Raw genomic sequence first — 23089 nt, 5'->3', positions numbered from 1 at the left:
TATACACCCAGCATAAAGAAAGAAATGAATAAACTGTATGTTTTAATACATAACCAGATTTCATAGTACATTGAGAATTTTTTTTTTTTGTGAAATATTGTATGCGATTTGATTTGCATAGTCATAATGAATGTGGCACAGGATTGAAAGTAAAAATCACACATGTAAATCTAGTGATTTATTGCGTCGTCGTTGTCGTAACGTAACTATTGCTAGCACTTTTGTTTCCATTTCGTGGGATAATAAATGTGTAAAATAGTCATTAACATTTTTTGTATACGTTTTTAACTATTGTACTAGTAATTATATATAAACTTCCACAACAAGCACTGTAAATCCATATTATTATATTGTATGGGTACAGAGTCTGTTAGTTCATGTATAAAAAACATCGCCTGTCTGACACAAAGGTCAGAAGGATCCTTTAATAGAGGTCATACCATCGTTTACTAGTAATTATAGTCATAATCATAAGCATATTTTTGGTTATCACCTTGATCATAATCTCGATCATTTGATCATGAGTACTGTAGCTACAATTATTGTCATAGACATCGGTTTACAGTATTGAAATAACTTTACTTTACAGTTTCAGTGTTTATTTTTTTAAGGTAAAATTTTGATAATCTTATTTGATTGTAATATTGATATTTAATTTCCCTGACTTTATATATTTGAAGAAATTTAAATAATTATGAATGTTTTTATCTATTGCTAAAAAAAACCCCAAAAACCAGGACAATGTAAAACAGTTTTTTAACCTGTCTAAATATATTTTAAAATAAATAAATAAAAATAAATAAAAATGAATATTATATATAATATTACAATTATTTAATCCTAATAATAGGGAAAATAAAAAAATAAATTTTAATAAAAATGTTAAGAAACTAAATTAATAAAATGCATTTAATATAATTTGTTGTCATGGTAATTTTAAGGTTTTACTGAACTTGATCCCAAATGTGGCGAATTATGCAATTGTCTGGCGCCTCTGAGTCCTCCATTCACTTGTTGAAAGAAACAAAATATCTTGAATTTCTAAATGTCAGTACAATTTTTTTTTCTCAGTTTACATTTAAATGAAGGGATATCTCATGTAACATCCTACATTAAAACATTCAATTATAAATACATTCTTATAATATTGATGTTGTATGATATTATACTATTCACAATGACAACTCAATCTACGAGTATTAATATCATAATATATTCATTATATTGTTAGTCGTCGTCAATATACAGATTTCTCTGTATGTCGTATTGTTTATCACCCGACCTATATGTACACTGTAGTAATGAGTACGGTACGTTTTGTTTGGCTTTTATCACTGTATATGTTGTTCATTAACTTTCATCTTTATTATATGCTACATCTGATTATTATTACAGCTATTTTTCAAAATGCTAGAATTCTGAATATTTTGGCCTTTAATGTCCACACGTGGTGAATATAAATGTAAAGCTTATTTTTAAAGTATAACAGACTATTTATTTGATATAAAGATTATTATGACAGAGAAATACAAGATTTGTTAATGCAGTACAAGCCATGCATCTTTCTTTTTACAGTGCATTCTATAAAAAATAAATTTAAAATTCAATGTTTAATATAATGTAGAGCAAAGCAAACTATAGCCAGGGGTTCTTTTTTTCCATTAAAATGGGCAAAAATTTGTCCTGAGCTAGGCTAGTTACAGGTAGAATATTAGTTACCACACTAAAATACAAATATGTATAATAATATATGAAAAGAAATATAAAACAATAATATAAGAAAAAATGTTACTTCAGGAATATTAACACTGAAATTTGTTCTTATGTTTTTTTTACATTTTTTGTGAATCATTAAATTGGAATAGGAAGAAAAGTTTTTTTTTTGTTGAAGTCCAAAAGATCCAAAATCTTTTTACCATTAAACTAAAATAGTATCAGAATTTGTGGGTGGAAAATCTAGAAATATTAAGCCAGCACAATATTGTCCAATATTAGGAGAATTGACTGTTTTGTATGTTCTGCATAATTAATATACAGTAGCTGCTGCCTAGCTGACTTTCAACTTTTCATCTTCTACTCAATCAACTCGCCGTCCTCATATCACTGTATTCTCAATAACAGAATAATTATACCTGTCGTCACATTCAAACATTAGCACTTTCTATCCTAGATAATTGTGTGCGCATGATTCACTATAATATAAACAAAGACAATACAGGCTTGTTAAAGAAATGAATGAATGTGTTGATTTCACACTGTTTAATTTTTGAAAATATATAGTGATTAATTTCTTCTTTTAAAGAGTCGTGTCCGTTTAAATAAAAACGTTCGCATACAGTAGATCAATGTGAATGAGCATGTTAAAATATTGTACTTTGGGGATTTTTTTTTTTTTTTTTAACGACCTCCCTTGAAATTTATTCAGAGTTTAACACTTAATACTGTAAGTATTTTAAATAATCATAATCAAGCATTTATATAGCATCAATTCCACAAAAATATCAAAGGCCCATTGTATCCAGAAGTTTGCTATATAAACCAGTTTTTAGATAAAAAAGAATCAAAAGTGAAAGTGAACGTTTTGAGAGTATGCAGTAATAGAAACGATGCGTCCAAACGTATGTCCTAAGCTCTGTCTACACTATCAAGCCTTATGTGATGAAAAATGTGATGTGCCCATATATGGACATATCAGGTCATATCACTACCATATTTGGGCATATCACTAGCATATTTGGACACATCACACTTTTTTGTCAAACTAGTTTGATATAGCGTTCAGTAGACAGAGCTTTAGTGCCTAAACAAGCAACAAATAGTGATTTTTCACTTTAATATACTGTACACATACCGTAATGTAATATAATTTAAAATTAAAAATTATTTTAACATTTTCAATTACAATTGATATTTATTATTAATTAAAAAAATATTACTATTTATTATTGAATTATGAATTGAGTAGAACAGTGTATAATCATTTTTTAAATATTACTATTAATTATTAGTGAATTTTGAATTGTGTAGAACAATGTATAATATTACAGTGATTTGGAATGTACATTACTCTAGTAGATAATCAGTTTGCTATTTATTTAACCTAAAAGATTATTTACATAACCTTTTCTGTGAAAGTTTTTGTGTTGCTTGTCATCTTCGTTGTTGTTTTACTCCCATCATCAAATCATAGAACGAACTGTTCGCTACTTATTACGTAGCATTCGATATCGTTGCCGCTTCCTCTTAAGTAGAACTCGAGGCTCTAGTTACTCGCCTCCCTTTAATTCGCTGCTCTTTAAAATTCTTAATAAACAGAAAACATAGCACAGTACGCAGTTTAAGTTTCTTAATATATGTATGTTTTCAAGAGCTTGATTGTATTTGTATTGCTGACCATTAAATGCGTCATTAAAATATTTAAGCAAACTATTTGTGTTCTTGTCTCGGTTCGAATGGATCTTCATTAAAATATTTTGACAAATTAAGAAAATATGATCTAAAATTAAATAACCATTTTAAGTATTTGTACAGTGACTGTACAATAATAAAAGAATATTTAATTACCTTTAAACAATAGCCTATTTTCTACTGTATAGGAATGTACACTGAAACAGTATTTAATAAATGATATTTGTGTAATACAGTATTTTCTATTCTAAAATAATATAATATATAACTTACAATAATTCAGCATGTGTTGTTTTTATGTCTTTTTCTGTTAAAGAGATTGTCATGATAGTTTTTTACTTCTAATTTCGATCCCTAAATCAGTTTCATATCTATACTTTTAGTTGAATTTTAAAATATTTATAATAATAGTCTGTCCAAAATAAATAAAAAACTAGCTCATAATTTCATTTTTACCATCATAAGGGGAGAGCGTGCCCCAAACCCGCCCGCCCACCCAGGATCCACCCTGGAATGTGATATAAAGATACTTTCTCAGTGTTACTGTATGTCCTGCATAATTTGTCCAGTCTATTTCGTGCCTAGCTTACCTGGATAAACCGACAATAGCCCTTTCTCCTTGAAGAGCGAGATATACCTCGAAAATTTAAAATACTAAAATTTAGGTAGTAATAATTGCACTTAATTTTGGAAAAAATTGACAATTTTTTTATTTAAAAAAATGTAATTTAAAATTGTCAAGCTGATTTTGAAATACTGTACTATATAATAGTTGTCAAATTTATGAAAATGATATTATGTTTATGTTAAATTTTACAAGAAATCTCCTGCTTGGCCGTCAACCTTTGTGCAATTGTTGCTTTTTTAAACAATGCATTTATTATAATACTCTCAAGCTGTTGATCATTATAATGATCCTTGAATCATAAAAAGCAAATTTATATTTAATTTGTAATTTAATTAGTTATATTTTGTCGTTTTTATTATCAAAAACAAAGTGGTCTTCCGTTCGAAAGCAACTAAATTATTCTGATTTTATGATCAATAATAAGTAATTTTATATAAAATTTGTAATTTAATTTCAAATTTTGTCATTTTTATTAGCGAAAACGTGGTGTTTAGTTGGGAAACGACCACATTAGGATTGAGTAAATTATGTAATAGTGTTGAGATTATTTTAGCATAGCAAATGCAGAGCTACAATTTGTTGGAGAATTGTGTAGTATTTATTCAGGATGTCAGAAATTGATGAATGGTCACATTAAGTACACATAGAACCTGCCAAGTGTTGGCTCTGCTCAACAGTCATTATGCAAATGATTAAATATAATCTTCCATATTTTTTTATATGTAATTTGCATATTCACCTGTCACTATGTTTTAAACATTTTTTTTAAATGACACTAAATGACCATATTTATAATTAATTAAATACACAGAAAATATTTATTTAAAAATAATAATTAAATGTCAGTGATTATAATATCAGTATCTTGTTATATGTTCTTGATATAATATTTAATTTTAGTTTATTAATGCATATATTATTCAAAACACAAAATTTGAAAAATATTTTTTTATTTAAAGAACCAATATGAACTAAAGCTCGGTCTACAGTATCAAATTAGCTTGACAAAAAAAGTGTTTTTTGGCTTCATCATTTTAATTTTAAAAATAATTGTAATTTTTTCAGGTCAGAGGTTAAGGCAATATGGATGACGAGATAGATGGCCCGTTTAAGGCCACGGTGGAGGAGCTGAGGGAGTTAATGGAATTAAGACGAGGAGAGGCAATAACAGAAATAAAGAACCGGTACGGGGATGTGCAAGAACTTTGTTCAAGGTTAAAAACGTCACCTACACAAGGTACAGTATTTATTTATTTTTATTTATTTCATTTCCCAACCAACAGTGAACTCACGGTTCACCACTTACAGGATGGAACACAGACAAACACGTACACATACAATAAAAAATATTAAACTAAACTACTAACAATGTTGCTAAACTTACGGAAATCATTACTAAAAATATCTAACTCAGGGTTTCTTAAAGTAAAGGAATTATAAGTTTGACTTAATCTACTAATAAAACCATTTTTTAAAACATTTACTCTACTAAAAGTATGTTACCCCATTAGAAAAGGAAGAGGTATAGACCCTCAAACTAAGCAACCTTAGGGTATGAACTGTGACCTCTAAGCTTTGAACTTATGAGTACCAATGTGTTCTGCCTCTTTATGTGGAGTTACATAAATTGTTTTTTTTTTATATTTTTGTGATATATTTTTTTGTTTCAATTTGTTGGTTATGTTAATAGCATTTTTTTTGGAAATAAATGTTTTATGATTGATATTACGTCTTTATGTAAAAATTGAAAATATGATGAATAATTGAATGAATTGACATATTGGTGTTGCTCCCGTATTTTAAAGATTACTTTAAATTTTGAAAAAAACTAATAATATAAAGCAATGTTTAATCGATTTCATTTGTAGGTTTAAGGGGATTGGCTGCTGATATGACCCGCAGAGTTACGACATACGGCAAGAACATAATTCCACCGAAACCGCCAAAAACATTTCTGAGGCTAATGTGGGAAGCCATACAAGACGTAACGTTGATCATGTTAATAATAGCTGCTCTTATATCACTGGGACTGTCATTTATCCCTAAACAACGTAAGTAAAATGCTTTTGCGCTGGGTAACATCTCATACTTTAGAGTAGGAGATATGCCCAAATATGGTAGTGATATGACATCATCATGTCCATATATGGGCACATCACATGTTTTATCACATAAAGTTTGATAGTGTAGATAGAGCTTTAGGCTGGTTGGATACTTTGAAGGCAAGTGTCCCTAGTCACCTCTGCCAAGCAGATTTACATCCCTCCTCAGGTAACATCTAGCTATAGCAGCCAAATGATTTCTGCCTATCCAAACATGGTCTGATGCTTGGATTTTTTCTGGCTTTTAAAATTGAATTAATGTGCCCCGGCAGACTGTCTCCTGGGCAGGTAGGGGTGCTCCACTAATAATTTGTCTTCCACTCTTTAATGTGGGGAGGACTAATGTTGGTTTATTCAGGTATAGTGGCACTCACAAACCGCCAACACCATTTCTGAATTATACAATTATACTGTATATAAAGATAAATATAAAACACGGTTTATGTTGAACATCTTATATTATCTATGTTAACACATTCCAATTATTACTAATATAAAATTATTATTCTGATCGCAGCTTAGCAACATATTTGTAAGACGTTGAGCACGTTTCTCACTAATATGTATAAGTTGATTTTGCATTCTCTCTTCATTTTCATTTAGCTAAATTGAATGAGTAGAGTAATTAGCATTGTGTGATGTTATATACAGTGGTTAAATCAAACTACATGTTATGGGCTTTAGCACGTACGTTACCGTCATTTAAATCTGTAACGTTTGCGCAACAATGATTATTATTATGTATTCTCCTCACAACTGACTTCTTTTTCAAATGTGAGGTTCAAAAAAGGTGTTTTTCTCTGGGGGAAAAAATGGTTTTCCACATCCGATTTGTGATGTCCGTAATTACTGTCATTATGTGACCATTTCAACATGCTATTCTCTCATTCCTCTAAAGCTCTCTCTACACTATAAAACTTTATGTGACAAAAAAATGTGATGTGCCCAAATATGGAAGTGATAAGCACAGATATGGTAGTGATATGACATCATCATGTCCATAAATGGACACATCACACGTTTTTTTGCCCAAGTTTGATAGTACGCTATATGCACGGGTGTGCCCCAGTAGTTCAGAAATTATTTTAAATTAAATACATTTTTTTTCTTTTCTTTTTTCTAGATGATGAAGGGGGCGCTGAAAGTGAGGCGGAGTGGTTTGAAGGCGTCGCCATTCTTGTTGCAATTTTAATCGTTGTATTAGTAACCGCATTCAATGACTATTCCAAAGAGCGTCAGTTCCGCGGTTTGAAAGACAAGCTCGATCAGGAACATAAAATGTCGGTCATACGAGCTGGGGAAATCGTTCAAATCATCGTTGCCGATATAGTAGTCGGTGATATTGCCATCTGTAAATACGGTAAGATATTTCACATGCTTATTTGTCTTGTAAACATTTATGTTGTCTCATTTCTAATGCAGCAGTAGATCTTAATAAAAAAAAAATATTCTAGCATGGAGTAAGTGTCCATGTTTATATACTGCAGTAACTGTATTTTGTTTGCTCTTTAAGCTGAATAATTTAACTTTTTTGGGGATAATATACATACTCTTTATTACAGAGACTGCCTCATTGAAATTACTCATACATTACTGCAGTAAAAAATGTAGGTTACTGCAGTAACTTCAGTAGAATAATTTAGACATGACCCCTCTCAATTATCTTTTACTATTGCCGGACTAATCACAAGATTTTATGTAACACATTCCCATCTGGGTGTTTCATAGATATCTGGGACCTTGTTCAATGTACTATGAAAGCAAGGAGTGGAGTTGTGGCTTGGTGGTTATAATGCTTTGCTACCACTCAAGGGTCCTGAGTTCAAGTCCCGTCACATGTCGGGATTTGTTCTAAGGACAAAACAACTTCACTCCCAAAGACTTGTAATAAGACTTTGTTTATGTAGAGAGCATCTTGTGAACCTCTGAGGGTCCCTAATAATTGCTGGATGGATCACCCTCATTAACCCTCTTAGTGCCACGGGCGGCGTTAGACACCATATGGGACATGCGTTGAAAACCCCTAGTCGGCGATACACACCAAACGTACCTTCTGTGTTTGAGGGCGATAATCACTAACTTCTGCTTGTCTGAGGATTCTGGGATAGCTTTTATTCGATCAAGCGTAAAATTTTCTTTCGAAAAATGTCAACGAAAAAATTTTCGCTATAGGAAAATCTTTTGGAAATATCAATTAAAAACTAATTAATTAATCAAAATCATGTTGTTTGTTGATTACACGTTCTCCGTATCTAGTCACACAACTGGAAATACTGACTCCTTTGTTGAAAAATGTGCAACGCGAGACGAATTGTTTGTAGGCCCATGCAGCACGTTGTCAGAATTTACTCGCCTGAGTAACTTGCTTATAGTGGGCATGCTCAGACTAACGATGGTGATAGGATGGTTTGATTGGGCCTAGGCTAAGATTATACGATGGCGGTTTATTTGAATAAAATAACTCGTATCTAATTCTCCTATTATTACTTTTGTTCAAGTAAATATACATTTATAGGTATGTATTATAAATATTTGTTTGTTGGGGTTTTCTAAATATCATTTTATTATCGTTTTTATACGATTTTTTAAAGCAATTTCTTGGAAATTTTAATTAAAAATTAGAATTTTTTTTTAATTCATACATTTCATAAATAAAAATAAATCATACAAATATACATTATACATCATTTTACAGGAAATTTAATAAGGAATATTTGTTTTTAGACAGCCTTGGCACACGCAAGGCTGTGGTAAGGAATGCGTTGGTTGTAACATTCCCTATCTCATATTCACAGTTTAAAGGATACTAATATATTGTACAGATAATATTTGTTTGATTGATTGATTAAAAAATTTTTCAAATAAAAGATTGAGCAAAATGGTGTGATTATGCAATATGCTACAAAAGTCACGGACAATTGGCCGATACACTATGTCCAATGTTGACCTTACGAGCAGACTGCATCTCTCGAATTACTAATTGTATGAAGTCATATACTAAAAACTATGATTTGTAAATTCACTCAACGTAAAGGTCTTTCAAATCTGGCAGTTAGCTTCACAATATCGCTACTAACCGTGGCATTAAACGCCATAAAGCACACAGTTTGCCAAGATTCATAGAGATAAGTAAGATAGTAACAGCCTCGACGATGCAATATGATGTACAATTAACGTAGACCTTGTATTTGAGCCATTTAAAGATTATCATGGTTTTCTTCTTTCGATGTACCAACAACAGATGCACGGAAGTGATGTTTCCATGGAAACCGCTCCGGTTATTAATGCCGATTATCGTAATTACAAGCATATTGACAATTTCAATTCTAGTCAAATTTACATCTCACTTTATGGACAAAGATTTCAATTTTGTTAGATTTTCCTCTTTATCTTTTACAACCAAAGCAGTTGTTTTTTCTTTCTTTACTTATCATAATTATTGATTTTTAAAATCATTCATCTACTTTTCATTGATTACAATTATATATATTAATGATTTATAGATTTTTTTTATTTTTAAAAAGGTTTTTATTGTGGTTAATATAAAATAGTTGATCATATGTTTGCCAATATCATATTTTTATTGTCCTGTCTATAAATAGTAATTATTAAAATAGATTTTTAATTCAAACTATCCAATAAAACATTATTTTGACATTGATGACGTAGGCTTGTTGATTATTTTGTTTTTCCATCTTGTTTGGGCATCATGGACTTCTTTAGTGTACAGTATAATACAAAATCATAAGGCTTCACAACATACAGTATCTATTGAATGACGTGTTTATTTTTGGATGTAGTTCTGCCTACTCTTTCCTTTAAATCAGGTTCCATTTCTTTAGTTTGTTTTTCAAATATTTTATTAATATTTCAAATGCTTGAATGTCAAGAAATGCCCTTATTGGTAAATGTAACTCTTTCTGAGACCGGAAACTCTAGAAAAACAACCAAGGTGTCTAGTATGGGAGCCTCTACAAGTCTTGTAATATTTCGTTATTAGTTAGGAAAGCCTAGAGAACAGAATGGTACCAACATCTTAAAGTTCACACACATTGAAAAGATGACCAAAAGGTATGTGAAGACAGGGACTGGATGAATTTGATGCACAAGATAGGAAATACACATTAAGAGAAACTGGAAAAAAAAACTATCATGGAATGAGCTGCACGATTGACGTTTGAATTTTTTATTAGAGAAAGTTGTTTTCTACCAAATTTTGATTAGCCTTTCATAGAATTTGTAAAATTAGAAAACATAAAATAGTTAATTTATTGTTCTATGAAAATCAAACCACTATCAAACGTCAGTAACGTCTAATATCTCACACAACCTGTTTACACTATGTTACTATGTTACAGCTATATTTAAATTTACTCAAAATATCTTGTAGATTCGGTATCAAGGTAATTAAACAATGCTTGCTATCAATGAATGTGGTTTTGTTTTTGTGACTGACCACAGAAAATGACCTTCTGAATTTGGTATGGTAATGATTGGTAATTTCCATATGAATGAAAGGTTGTGAGAGGTTTCTAGAGAGTTAAATTGGTTGAAATATTCATTGAATTTTTTATTAAAATTTGGTGAACAGTACTGTATAAAAACAATCATTTCATAACTGGTGTTTTTAAAAGAATTATGCTCTAAAATGTGATCCCAACGTATGTACTGTACCCAAAAAAATATTCTTCTGTTTTTTTTTCTCATACGTATGAATGTATATGCTTTATACACATAGCTTCTTGTTCTGTCGATCAAATTAATCAGTTGATTTTTTAAGTGACGTAGTTGGTTGACCCGTTTTGAAATGGTCGATAGTTCATTTTTGCACTTCATTTCGTAAGCAAATGAGACCTTGAGAGAGATAGTGTAATTGTGATTTATGTAATGACCGTTGAATAATGGTCATAATTGTGACTTTAGGAATTTGAAATTTTGAAATGGGACAAACATCAACATCAAAACTTCATTAATTTCTATATTCAATTTCCATGTACAGTCACCAGACACCTTTGGGCTGGTCAAGTATGTCTGGTTTTCTGGAAAGTCTGGTATTCAGAATGCATTTTTAATGGTAAAATATGAAAGTTTTGCTTGTCGAATTTCCTGCGTAGAAAAGTGGTATACCTGGCAGGTATCTCAGCATGGAGCTCTCGTCTATGACAGACGTACAACCATCCAGTTAATGTTCCTACTTGTGTATTCTGTCTATGTTAGTTGCATAATGTAAAATTAATTGATTAAAGACACTTAATTACTTTATGTAGTTAGCAACCATTGCGTACGACCTTGCGTTATATGTCGTTAGGAATCCCCTGTGTAGAGACATCCCCTGCTTTATCAATTCATACAACAAGTTTCATCGTCATTTATCCACACTATACAACAATTCAAATTTACTTCCATACAAAACAGCTTGAATGATACATTTCTGAGATCACAGCCAATCAAAAGTGAACATCTCAGGATGTTTCCATTTAATTTGTTGATTTTAATCCAGTTGATTGAAGGATGAATGTTTATTAAAAACATTCTCACATTATCAACTGTGAAAAAAACATGTTACATAATAAATAAAATTAGAAGTAATTATGGTGGATAAAGATTTAAGTGAATTACTGTAGCTTAGCGGAGTATTTATTGTTAATCTGAAACTTTACCTGTTCAACTTTAATTAAGGCACATTTTGCATGCCATATTTAATTTATCTCTCTACCAATAATAGTGTACAGTCTGATACATGTATAATTATTTTGTTGGTAATTGTATGTAAGAAAAAAATCTGACTGTGAAATAACATACATACCAGTGTCTGCTATAACTACTGTAGACTTGTGTGCTGGACTGTACCGGTAGATCACGTTTATCATCGTATCGTTGCCAGTCAAGATCCTTTTTCAAACTCTCGGGAGACTAAACCTTAATTGAAACGGAGCAATTCAGAACTCGTTTTATGTCACTGACTTTTTGTTCGAAGAAATCCAAAAGAGATTAAATATGTCGATTGGATAACCTCGTGTAATTCGTAAGATGGTGAGGTTGATGTCTGTTTCAACGTCATCCACATACATTACCAAAGTCACATAGAAAATAATGAATTAAAACTTGCAGCAATTTTTCAAATAAGCGAGTCATTTTGAAAAGGTTAACATTTGACCTTACATAAGTTCATTAGAGAAACCATTGCAATTTACAACATAACAGTACGGAGTGTAAAGACAATTTATTTTTGAAGTTTTAAACGGTATCTGAAAGAGGATTAGATGATTTTTAATCCACTGTGTAAAAAATAAAGAATTTTGAAACGATTAGTAATAAAATATTTAAGAGGACATTTAAAAGGTTCTTATCACAGCAAAGATGTGAAGAAAACATCCAAATATCAAGTTTGACAGAAGTACCAAAGAAAAGACCTGGACATTCTGAAGTGGTTGTACAGAAGCAACTCTGGCAAATGAGGAAGCTGCAAGCTAAGCACTTAGCGACAACAATCACAGAGAGAAAACTGCCAACTATAAACGTTTGGAAAGCCGTATAAAGAATCGGCGGACATTTGTAAAGTATCAGACAAGGTTTTCCGAAGAACAGCCAAATATCAAGCATTTTGACAGCAGTACCGCGATGCAGGGCACATTTATGTCAGATCTGTACCTTCTGACACCAGACATAGTTGTGGAGAAGCAATGTTGGGTTGTAAGAACTCTGCCAGTTAGCAGCAAAATTAATGTGAAATTCATGTGATGATGATTGTTCAGCTTTTGTAGCATAGCAGAGTCAGAGATCGATCTGACTACTTGGAAAATGCTGCAAGAAATAAAGATGAGAGTTCATTGAATTTATTTACCTTTTACTTTTTTTAAACAAGTAACTTGCGGTCAGAATATTTCATATCTTCTTTTTAAAGGTCATTTATGAGCAATATGGATGCATTTTGATAAAAATGAATCATAAAAACATTAGTTTGTATCTGTATTCATCATTCAGTTTAAATGCAATATATTATTAGTGTGTTGATATCAAATAGTATTAATGATTTCTATTGTATTATCTAGCTTTGTGATAAATGGGCTATTAAAATCTCCCTTAATTAGAGATTGATCATAGTGTTAAACTATATTGTTTCCTGTTCATTTCTCGGAAAGTGTCCCTTTATACTTGGGATGTTCACTGACATCCCAAAGCAGGGTGTTATACAGTACAATGTTATAAATTGAAGATTGAACTAATATTTGAGTGAATTGACATAGAACTTAAAGTGACACCTCCAGGACCCAACAAGGTGTCCCTTTAATAGGGATGTCCCCTGAATTGTGGTTCACTGTAGTGTTTGTTTCACGAAAAGTATTCCTCGTGGAAGCGTGGTTCCCACTAGCGACGCAACGCAAGGACGTAACGCAACGCAAGTGAATTGACCAATCACAAGCGATGGCTTATTCGATTGTGATTGCTAACTGTCTATAACTTCGCTTGTCATTGGTTAAAACGCTTGCGTTGCGTTTACGTCCTTGCGTTACGTTCTAGTGGGAACCAAGCTTTAGGGGTGTCCCAAATTAGTGAAAATAATTTGTGTTGCTTTGTAATTATACAGTACTTGTCAATTTTCTACTCAATATAAATTACTTTCAATAATATTAAATAATAAGCCGTTTGTTCCTTTATTTCAGGTGATCTATTACCAGCTGATGGTGTTATCATTCACAGCAACGACTTAAAGATAGATGAGAGCTCCCTCACAGGCGAGTCTGACAGCATAAAGAAAGGGGTCGATACTGACCCCATGCTTCTATCAGGTCAGTACAATTTGTTTTTAGTGCCTTTTAATCTTAAATAAGGATAAATTGTATTTTACAAATTAATTGTAAAATAAGTACAACACTCTAGCCCACCAACCCAGTATAACACTAACCCACTAGCCCAGTACAACACTTAGCCCAGTATTACATTAGCCCAGTATTACACTAGCCTGGTACAACACTAACCCAGTACAACACTAGCCCACTAGCCCAATACAACATTAGCCAACTAGCCCAGTACAACACTAGCCTAGTATTACACTAGCCTAGTATTATACTAGCCAACTAGCCCAGTACAACACTAGCCTACTAGCCCAATACAACACTAGTCTACTAGCCCAATACAACACTAGTCTACTAGCCCAGTACAACACTAGCCCAATACAACACTAGCCTACTAGCCCAATACAACACTAGTCTACTAGCCCAATACAACACTAGTCTACTAGCCCAGTACAACACTAGCCCAATACAACACTAGCCCAGTACAACACTAGCCCAGTAAAACACCATCCCAGTACAACACTACCCCAGTACAACACTACCCCAGTACAACACTACCCCAGTACAACACTACCCTAGTACAACACTACCCTAGTACAACACTAGCCCACTATAACACTAGCCCAGTATAACACTAGCCCAGTACACCACTAGCCATTGCTTGAAAGCCCTCAATGCTAGTGAAGTAATCATGAAGTTGTCGCATTGTAATCATTACTATAGCTACGAAATTGACTTCTATCGCTAATGATTCAAGCTTATAATATCTCAAGTTTACACCTAAAAGAACTTGAACTAACAACATGCACGTATTATGGAGGAGGTCACATTAACTTGTTTACCTGTTTTAATAAAAATAACAACACAGAATTATGTAAAAGAAACACATAATTATATAACAATATCTTTAATACTGTACGTATGATTTCTTTGAATGAAAAATGTTTATTTTAATACTGAATATATTTTTTATGATTTATATTTCTGTGACTGATTGAAATGTTTATTTTTACCATCTGATAAGTCCTCATAAAAACTTCCAATTTCCTAGATTTAAAAAAAAAAAAGTTTTTAATTAGATTTTCAATCTTTTCCTAAACGACCAATTTTCAGTTTAATTTCCTTTGCTCTATTTACTGTAGTTTTTTCAAATTTGTAAGGAATTCATTTTTACAAATTTGTAAGAACACTTTTTTTCTTCAAATTCGCCACAAGGGTATGCAAGTCATCTTCATTGCGAAATTAGAACGTTCATACATAATTTCGTCATTTTTGATACGTGGGAACGATTTTTCCTAGTGTAAATTGCCCTTTAGAGAAAAGTGGCAAGACAACCAGTATGCTAGACATGAACTATGACCTTTATCTGAGGGTGCTACTCTGAACTTTTTTTTCTTGATTCTAAATATAGCTTTATCCTCTCGTCGCATAATTCTACTATGTAGAGCATGGCATACTTTCATGAATTTAGAAGTGTTATTGCAAAAAAAAAAATTGTTTTTAACAAAATTCTCAAGAAAGAAAATTAACTTTTTACAAATTTACTTGTCATACTTACAGTAATTTTTGATTATATAACAAAACTGGAAGGACTTATAGTAGTTGAATGAACAATTTTGTCACAATTTTCGCATATAATATTAGCATATTTGTGGAGATTTGCCTATCGAAATTTGGATTTCTTGGGAAAAATGTTGACCAAATAATACTACTATACAATTGTCAGTACGACGCAAAAAAATGTTATTTAGCAACGAAGATCATCGTCTATAATTTGCGATAATTCATAAACAATTCTTTTTTAATTAGAATACTTCATAGAATAATGAACAACCATCATCCATTTAAAAATGAGCCATGAAAATTGAAACGAAGATGGTTGGTGAATATCAGGTATTAAAGTGCTCCATCTTAAGGGTCCTTCTAAGCATCAGAATACCAGCAAATGTGAACTTAAGTCATGAAATAAAAGGGCAAATTGATGCAGAACAAAACAGATATTACTTCCGATTTATAAAGAATATTCTTGGACCTTTCTGAATTCATAGGAAGGAATGAAAAAAAAAATTATTTGATTATTTCTGCGTTAATTATGATTTTCAAACCTCGGAACCACAATTAGTTGATTGTATAAAACAAGATCATGGTGGGGATGGAGGTTCATACTTTATGTTGTTATTTCATCCCAACACAGCATTTAAAACATTAAAAGTATAGATATCAAATTACCAACATTTAACAATTGTTCTTGCAAACTTTTGTTTAAATAGTTTCTTTGCATAATGGGATAAACTGTAGCATTTAAATGTAATATTTTTTCCACATTTTCACTATTATAAACGAAGAAATTAATAATAATTTGACTTTTTAGTTGTTATCGTATAAGCATACACAATTCACACAGCTCGGTTCCTTGCAAAGGTTGAATAGAGAAAAAAAATGTGTTATTATAATATTAATAACAAGTAAAAAAGTACAGAGCTGTTTACTGGCGACTTCAAGCAATGAGTATTAGAATAATTTACTAAGTTTGTTTGTAATTACGACGTCTGACATTTAAATGTGTACTTTTTCTTGCTTTTCTATGAAAATTTTATAAGTAATCTTTTTACAGTGTTTTGACATTATTTTTTCTGTTTAAAAATACACAGAAAGTTAATGTAAAATTTCATTAAAATAGTTTATTGCTATTTTTATCCGTCAGTAATCTGTCATGGGCTAGTGATATTTACAATCAAATTTGTTTAATATGATTTATATATAATGCGATATTTAATCAAATAATTCATCATTTTAAATAATCTTTACTACTGTATCATTATGAAATACATTATCATAATAATTATCATGAGATTATGATTATCAATATCATAATCATACACACAATCAACATGTACATTATTATGAGTCATCAGCTTAATCATTGCTATCAATCATAATTATTTCAATCATAATCAATTGCTATAAAAATCATTAGCATCATATTTCATTGCTATCATAAGCATTTTTATCATAATCAATATCATCATAATCATTGCTATCATAATCATTGCTATCATAATCATTATCTTCATAATCATTGCTGTAGTATCATAATCTTTGCTATCATAATCATTAGCATCAAAATCATTAGCACCATAGTCATTGCTAATAATCATTAGCATTGATATCATCTGTATAAACACAGTTCCCATTATCAAATCATAAATTGTTTTGTTAATTATATCAGTAACTATTCATCCGTCTATGCCTTCATTTATGATGATTTTACTGTCATCATCATTATCATTATAATCAATATGATGACCTCATCATTATCTATCAATATCACTGTCACTTCTTCATAAATTATTATTTTTATATATTAAAATTCCATCAAATTGCAAGGACAAGTATCTATTCATATATATAGCTAAGTGCCAATCTCATTAACATTTCCATTTATATATTATATTGTCAAAAAATAATTAATTTGATGTCAAATCAGATTATCTTTGCAAATCTTGCGTTTCCGCACCTGCCTCGGGCTAAAAAAAGAACCAGGGGCGGGGGTCCTCCTAAACCCTTCCATCAAAAACCAGTTAGCCACAATCACGACCTTAATTATCAATATTTTAGGGATCATGTACAGAAGTTAACATGCTTAATTCTGATACTACATTTATTGTAGGGATGCTCTTGAAAAATATTGTGGAATACGAAATTATATAATTAATGCTTGAAGACGTGAGAGAGTCGTAGAACGGCTTTCTACATGTGTTCTAAATGTTAGTGTTGCAATGTATGTTTACTTTGCTCGTTAACTGCAAATCATATGTCGATATTTTCTTTAAACGTAAAAACTCTAGATATGTGCTCATGTTCTTTGAATCGTTCAACCGTATTGACTCCAGTTATTACTTCATTTTACATTCCAATGTCTTGGAAAATGTATTTTAGTTGAATAACATGAATAAATAATGAAATTCCCTTTTAATTTGCACGCCCCTGTGTAGGGACTTTACCGCTATCGTGGTCACATGTAAAATCACTCAGAGTATATACTTAGCACTATATTTTAGTTCTGTGGTATAAACTCCATCTACCAAATTCCAATTCCATGTTTGGGAAAGAAGGATGGGACAATACAATAGATAATTAGAATTGTTTTTTTCATTGATTTTTTACACAAAATATTTGGTGAACTCTTGAGGGCTAAGATTTCTTGGCTGTATTTACATTTTTGTATAAAATTGTTGCATTTTTAAATATGTAATTGTAAATCTTGGTTATACTGTACATTAGATTTTCAGCGCTGTTTATTGTCAGATTCCCGTGCATTTTGATTATTCTAATTATTATTCTTCTTTATTCTACAACTTTATGTGTGACCTTTACAAGTAACCGCTTTCTTAGTAGATTTATAGAATACGGTATATTTATGTATTAAATAAGCTGATTCCACTTGTAGTCAATTGATATTTAACATTTTGTATTATCTTTCCTCAGGTACACATGTTATGGAAGGCAGTGGTAAGTTTGTGGTAACCGCAGTCGGCTTACACTCACAGACGGGTCAGATCTTCTCCCTCCTGCTAGGGGGAGACAAGAAAAAAAGTGGGCCGGCAAAGGTCAAAGTTGAAGATGGCGCGGAGGAAGCAGCTGTTGGTACCTACAGTAAAGGTAAACAACGACGTGTTTGTTTTAGCCTTAGGATGCATTATATGACCTGTTAATTACCTGAATGTTCTTAATGGTTGTTTGGAATCAATGATTGATTTCAGAGAGACTGATTTCATTAGCTTGGCGCCTAATATTTTTGTCGTTCTGTTTATGAATTTCATTCAAATGAAAGATTTTAAAATTATTTTCATTTTGAAATTAAAATATATGTTGTATATTACATTTCAACATTTATTAATTTCTATCAATGGTAAACAATACAATACAATAAAAAATGGTAATCTATAATAATGAAACAATACAACAATACTATTAATAGAGGATCTTGCAGGAAGAAATTTCTTGTCACACAAGACCCATAAATGAAAAGAAAACATGCATTTGTATATAATTATATATATAAATCCAAAGGCAAATTACTGAAAAAATGACAATGCTGTGGGTATCAGTGGCTAGATTTCAATGGAGATACAAAAAAAAAAGCGAAAAGTTAAATCAAAACGATAAGTAAAACAGCCAGAAAAGTTAGCAGAGCTTTCAGGCAACACTAGCCCTTCATCAGTGCAAGATTAATTGAGGATTATGCAAGATTATAATTATATATATAATATATAAAATAAAATAAAGTATATAATACAATATGTGGAAGTAAGAGATACTAACATTAACAATGTTATCTTCAGTTGAACCTATGTATGTAATATAAAAAATGTATGTTGTAATGTAAGTAATCTGTGTTGGAAAATCTTGTATTAATAATGGATGTAGAGATGGCATATAAGCAGATGACAGTGTATCACAGTTTAAGGAGATTTACTGTAGTATGTCTGTCTTCTTTCCTTCAATATTACACACTTCTTATAATTGTTATCATGTCGTACATCTTCATTGTAGTACCATAAGTCAATATTTTTTCAATTATCAACATTATTTTTTTTAACAGTACATCATTGTCAGTATGTTGTTGAACATCATCAGTATCATCATCAGTATCATTATCAACATCGTCATCCTCATTATCATCATCAGTATCATTGTCATTATAATTATCATCATTATCATTATCATCATTATCATCATCATCATTATCATCATCATCATTATCATCATCATTATCATCATCATCATCATCATTATCATCATCAGTATCATTATCAACATAGTTATCCTCATTATCATCATCAACATCGTCATCAACATCGTCATCCTCATTATCATAATCAGTATCATTATCAACATCATCATCAATTCAAATCATTATCATGCAGGGGTGGATCCAATATTTTTTGAAGGAGGGGAGAGCTAACATATAAACATAATAGTCTGTCAAAAATAGATAATAAAAAGTAGAGTAGTTCATTCTGCCATTGCTGTCAATAAGGGATAGGAGGAGATGTGTGTTACAGTATCTCCTGCATCTTAAATCTTATGATCAAAATCATGATTAATATCATAATATTAACTACTGTGTCAATTGTATACTGTACTGTACTGTACATGTCATTTTCATTTTGTCTAGATATAGTTTTTTTCTTATGATTATTTAGTTTCTGTACGTTTACAGTGAAATCATATACCACTTTCACATGCTTGCAAAACTGCAGAATTAACACACACCTGGGTACACAGCATACAATACGTTTTTCAGGCCATATGAAAAGGGTGCTACTGTACTGTCCATTTTAAATGAGCCGCTCATTTCATTGGTTTTTTTTTTCAAAATTGATTCCATCTTTTTTCTGTAGTGTATTTTCTGGAGGCTGTAGTAATATATTAATTAAGTTCAATGCTAACCAGCATTAATATTTCAGATCCTGTGTTATTGTGGTGGTGTGTCTCACAATTGATTTATATTATCGCATACCATGTTATCTTGTATTAGTTATCTGTTAATTTAACACCAATGACATTTAAAGGATGTCCTCCGATGGTAAACAATATAGCTATCTTTTCTTGCACACTCAAATCAGGTAAACAGCCCGACGACGTGGAGTCGCAAACTAAAGCGGAGAATTCCGAAAATAATGAAAACGCTGTACGAGAAAATTCAGACAACAATAAACGTAAGAACTATGAATGGAGAATGCGTTGTATTGCCTGATATATTAGACATTTGTTTACTAATCAAAACAAGATTCAGTTTTAGTTGTGAACTAATTTCTGTTCTTTTAGTTTAAAACTGTTTTATAATAATTATTTCTAATCTAAGTCTTGTCTGCATGTTGGATGGATTCATAATATATTTTTTGTATTCATTGTATAGAAAATGGTAAGGAGTCCTTGGCTTGCATGAGGCTGTATTTGTACCCATATCTAACAGTTTTATGTGATTTTTATCGTAAATAATACTTAATTTACCTTACGGCGGAAGCCGTACATGATATTTAAAGTTAATTAGTCTGATTTTTTCCCCAAAATGTAATCATTTATTAAACGTGACCATTGCTTGAACAACATCTTTTGAATAATTTAGTTGTTAACATAAATCAGTTTGTATAGAAACATATGTTTGTAAAGTTTCTTCGAAAACATAATTTCAGAAGTCATAATATTAAGCTGTTTTTTGTAGTTTTATTTTTTTTCTATAACATTAACGCATTATTTTTGTTTAGATAATAAGCAGGTTTTAGACGTGTCTTAAAATTTAATGTTGTGTAATAATGTTTTCATGTTATATTCCTGATGGTGTGTGAAGGTTACTAGAGGTTGATGATGATGGTACAGTTTTAATTCTATGAAATATTTATAGCCTTTTCAAAAGCATCAAAAGAAATGCCTGATTTATTCAAACTCTATCCATTCATCTGAGTAAGGATAGTCGAAATTATTTTCAAAGAGTCATATATTGTTGGCGCCAACCCTGAAGATTTTTCTACAGGATTACCTTTTTCCAAAGATTACCCTTTTTCCAGGGGTTACCAATTTTGTCCAGGGGTTACTGTTTTTCCAGGGGTTACTTTTTTCCAGGGGTTATTTTTTTTTCCAGGGGTTACCTTTTCTTCCCCAGGGGTTAAATTTTTTTTTCTAGAGGTTACCCTTTCTTCCAGGGATTATCCTTTTCTTCCAAGGATTATCCTTTTCTTCCAGGGATTACATTTTTTCCAGGTATTACCTTTTTTCATGAGTATCTCTTTTTCATGGGTAGGCTAATATAGTATTCTATTTCTTTGGTCATTTTTCATTTATCCTGGTTATAAAATTGATTGTACATACAATAGCATGTGAAGTTTTCAAGTATTCTTTGGTATATATTCATTCATTTATGTGCATCAGAATACATTATAAGGACAAGTCATTTAAATTTGTTATTCACATCATCATTTTTCAAAGATATGGTATGTAATAAGTATAGAACACATTATATTATATCGTTCATATTCATATATAAATTATACAGTATAAAGATGATGTCATTACACACCAGTCATGTGACCGAAGAATAGTGTACTCACTTATATAAGCCAATGTTAACCTATTTTCTCTCTGAATGAAATAATAAATGCATTGGATATCACAAGAAAATAAATGGAATAGTCCATTTTATTACAATTTAATGGTATTATCAATATTATACATACCAATTGGTCTATTCCATTACTACCACAATTTTGTTATACTAGTCTATGTCTACAAAATTTTACAATATTATTTCCATTATTGTTGGTTGCCTAAAATATCTATGGTTGCTGCATGAAATAACTGTGTTTTAAATGAAATGAAATATGCATTGTTGAAGGTTGTTGCCCATTTTTGTAGCATTCTGAAATGAGCAATATGAAAGTTTTTCAGTGTAAAACTTCCTCTAAAACTATCAAACTAATTTGACAAAAAAAAAGTGTGATGTACCTAAATATGGTAGTGATGTGCCTAAATATGGTAGTGATATACCCAAATATGGTAGTGATATGGCATCATTATGTCCATATATGGGCACATCACATCTTTTTGTCACATAAAGTTTGATAATGTAGACAGAGCTTTAAGTTAGAGAGACAAGATGTTTATGTCTTATCATAACGCTTCATTTTATTTTTGAAAAGGAATAAAATATTTAGTCGCCATTAATTATATTTATTCATGATGAATACCAAAAATACCTTTGTTCAACAAAATGAATAATGACCTATTCCATTACCACCATCGTTAAATATTGTTGAAATAAATAAATTAATTTTGTTTTATTTTTTTCTTTAGTTCATGAAACTGAGGCGAGGAACGGCAAACAAGAAGAGGAGTTGGAGAAATTGCTGCAGGATAGGGATGAACCAGGAGAAAACGAGGGGAAGTCTGTTCTTCAAGCTAAACTAACCAAGTTAGCCATTCAGATTGGCTATGTAGGTAAGTGTACAACAACGTAAGTCTGTACTTCAAGCTAAACTAACCAAGTTAGCCATTCAGATTGGCTATGTAGGTAAGTGTACAACAACCTAAGTCTGTACTTCAAGCTAAACTAACCAAGTTAGCCATTCAGATTGGCTATGTAGGTAAGTGTA

General features: G+C 31.1%; 1 protein-coding gene across 3 annotated transcripts in view; it reads left to right on the top strand.

Annotated features, from left to right (window-relative positions):
• The window catches only part of LOC144855796 (plasma membrane calcium-transporting ATPase 1-like), a 53544-nt gene that overhangs the window by 19746 nt on the left and 10709 nt on the right, over nt 1-23089 (top strand). For 2 of the 3 annotated variants that reach the window (XR_013614865.1, XM_078713735.1), the window contains exons 2-8: nt 5102-5273; nt 5905-6087; nt 7262-7498; nt 13803-13928; nt 18423-18596; nt 20567-20659; nt 22791-22934. Coding sequence is in view for 1 of the 3 variants with exons in the window: in XM_078713735.1 (XP_078569861.1) it covers nt 5120-5273; nt 5905-6087; nt 7262-7498; nt 13803-13928; nt 18423-18596; nt 20567-20659; nt 22791-22934 (1111 nt within the window). In the remaining 2 variants the exon portion in view is untranslated. The remainder of the gene's footprint in view (nt 1-5101; nt 5274-5904; nt 6088-7261; nt 7499-13802; nt 13929-18422; nt 18597-20566; nt 20660-22790; nt 22935-23089) is intronic. The other variant, XR_013614866.1, reaches the window with a different exon arrangement.

This window comes from Antedon bifida, chromosome 11 (assembly GCF_963402885.1).
Source record: "Antedon bifida chromosome 11, ecAntBifi1.1, whole genome shotgun sequence".
Taxonomy (NCBI): domain Eukaryota; kingdom Metazoa; phylum Echinodermata; class Crinoidea; order Comatulida; family Antedonidae; genus Antedon; species Antedon bifida.
Note: the sequence above shows the minus strand (reverse complement) of the source record. Positions and strands in the feature narration are given on the sequence as shown.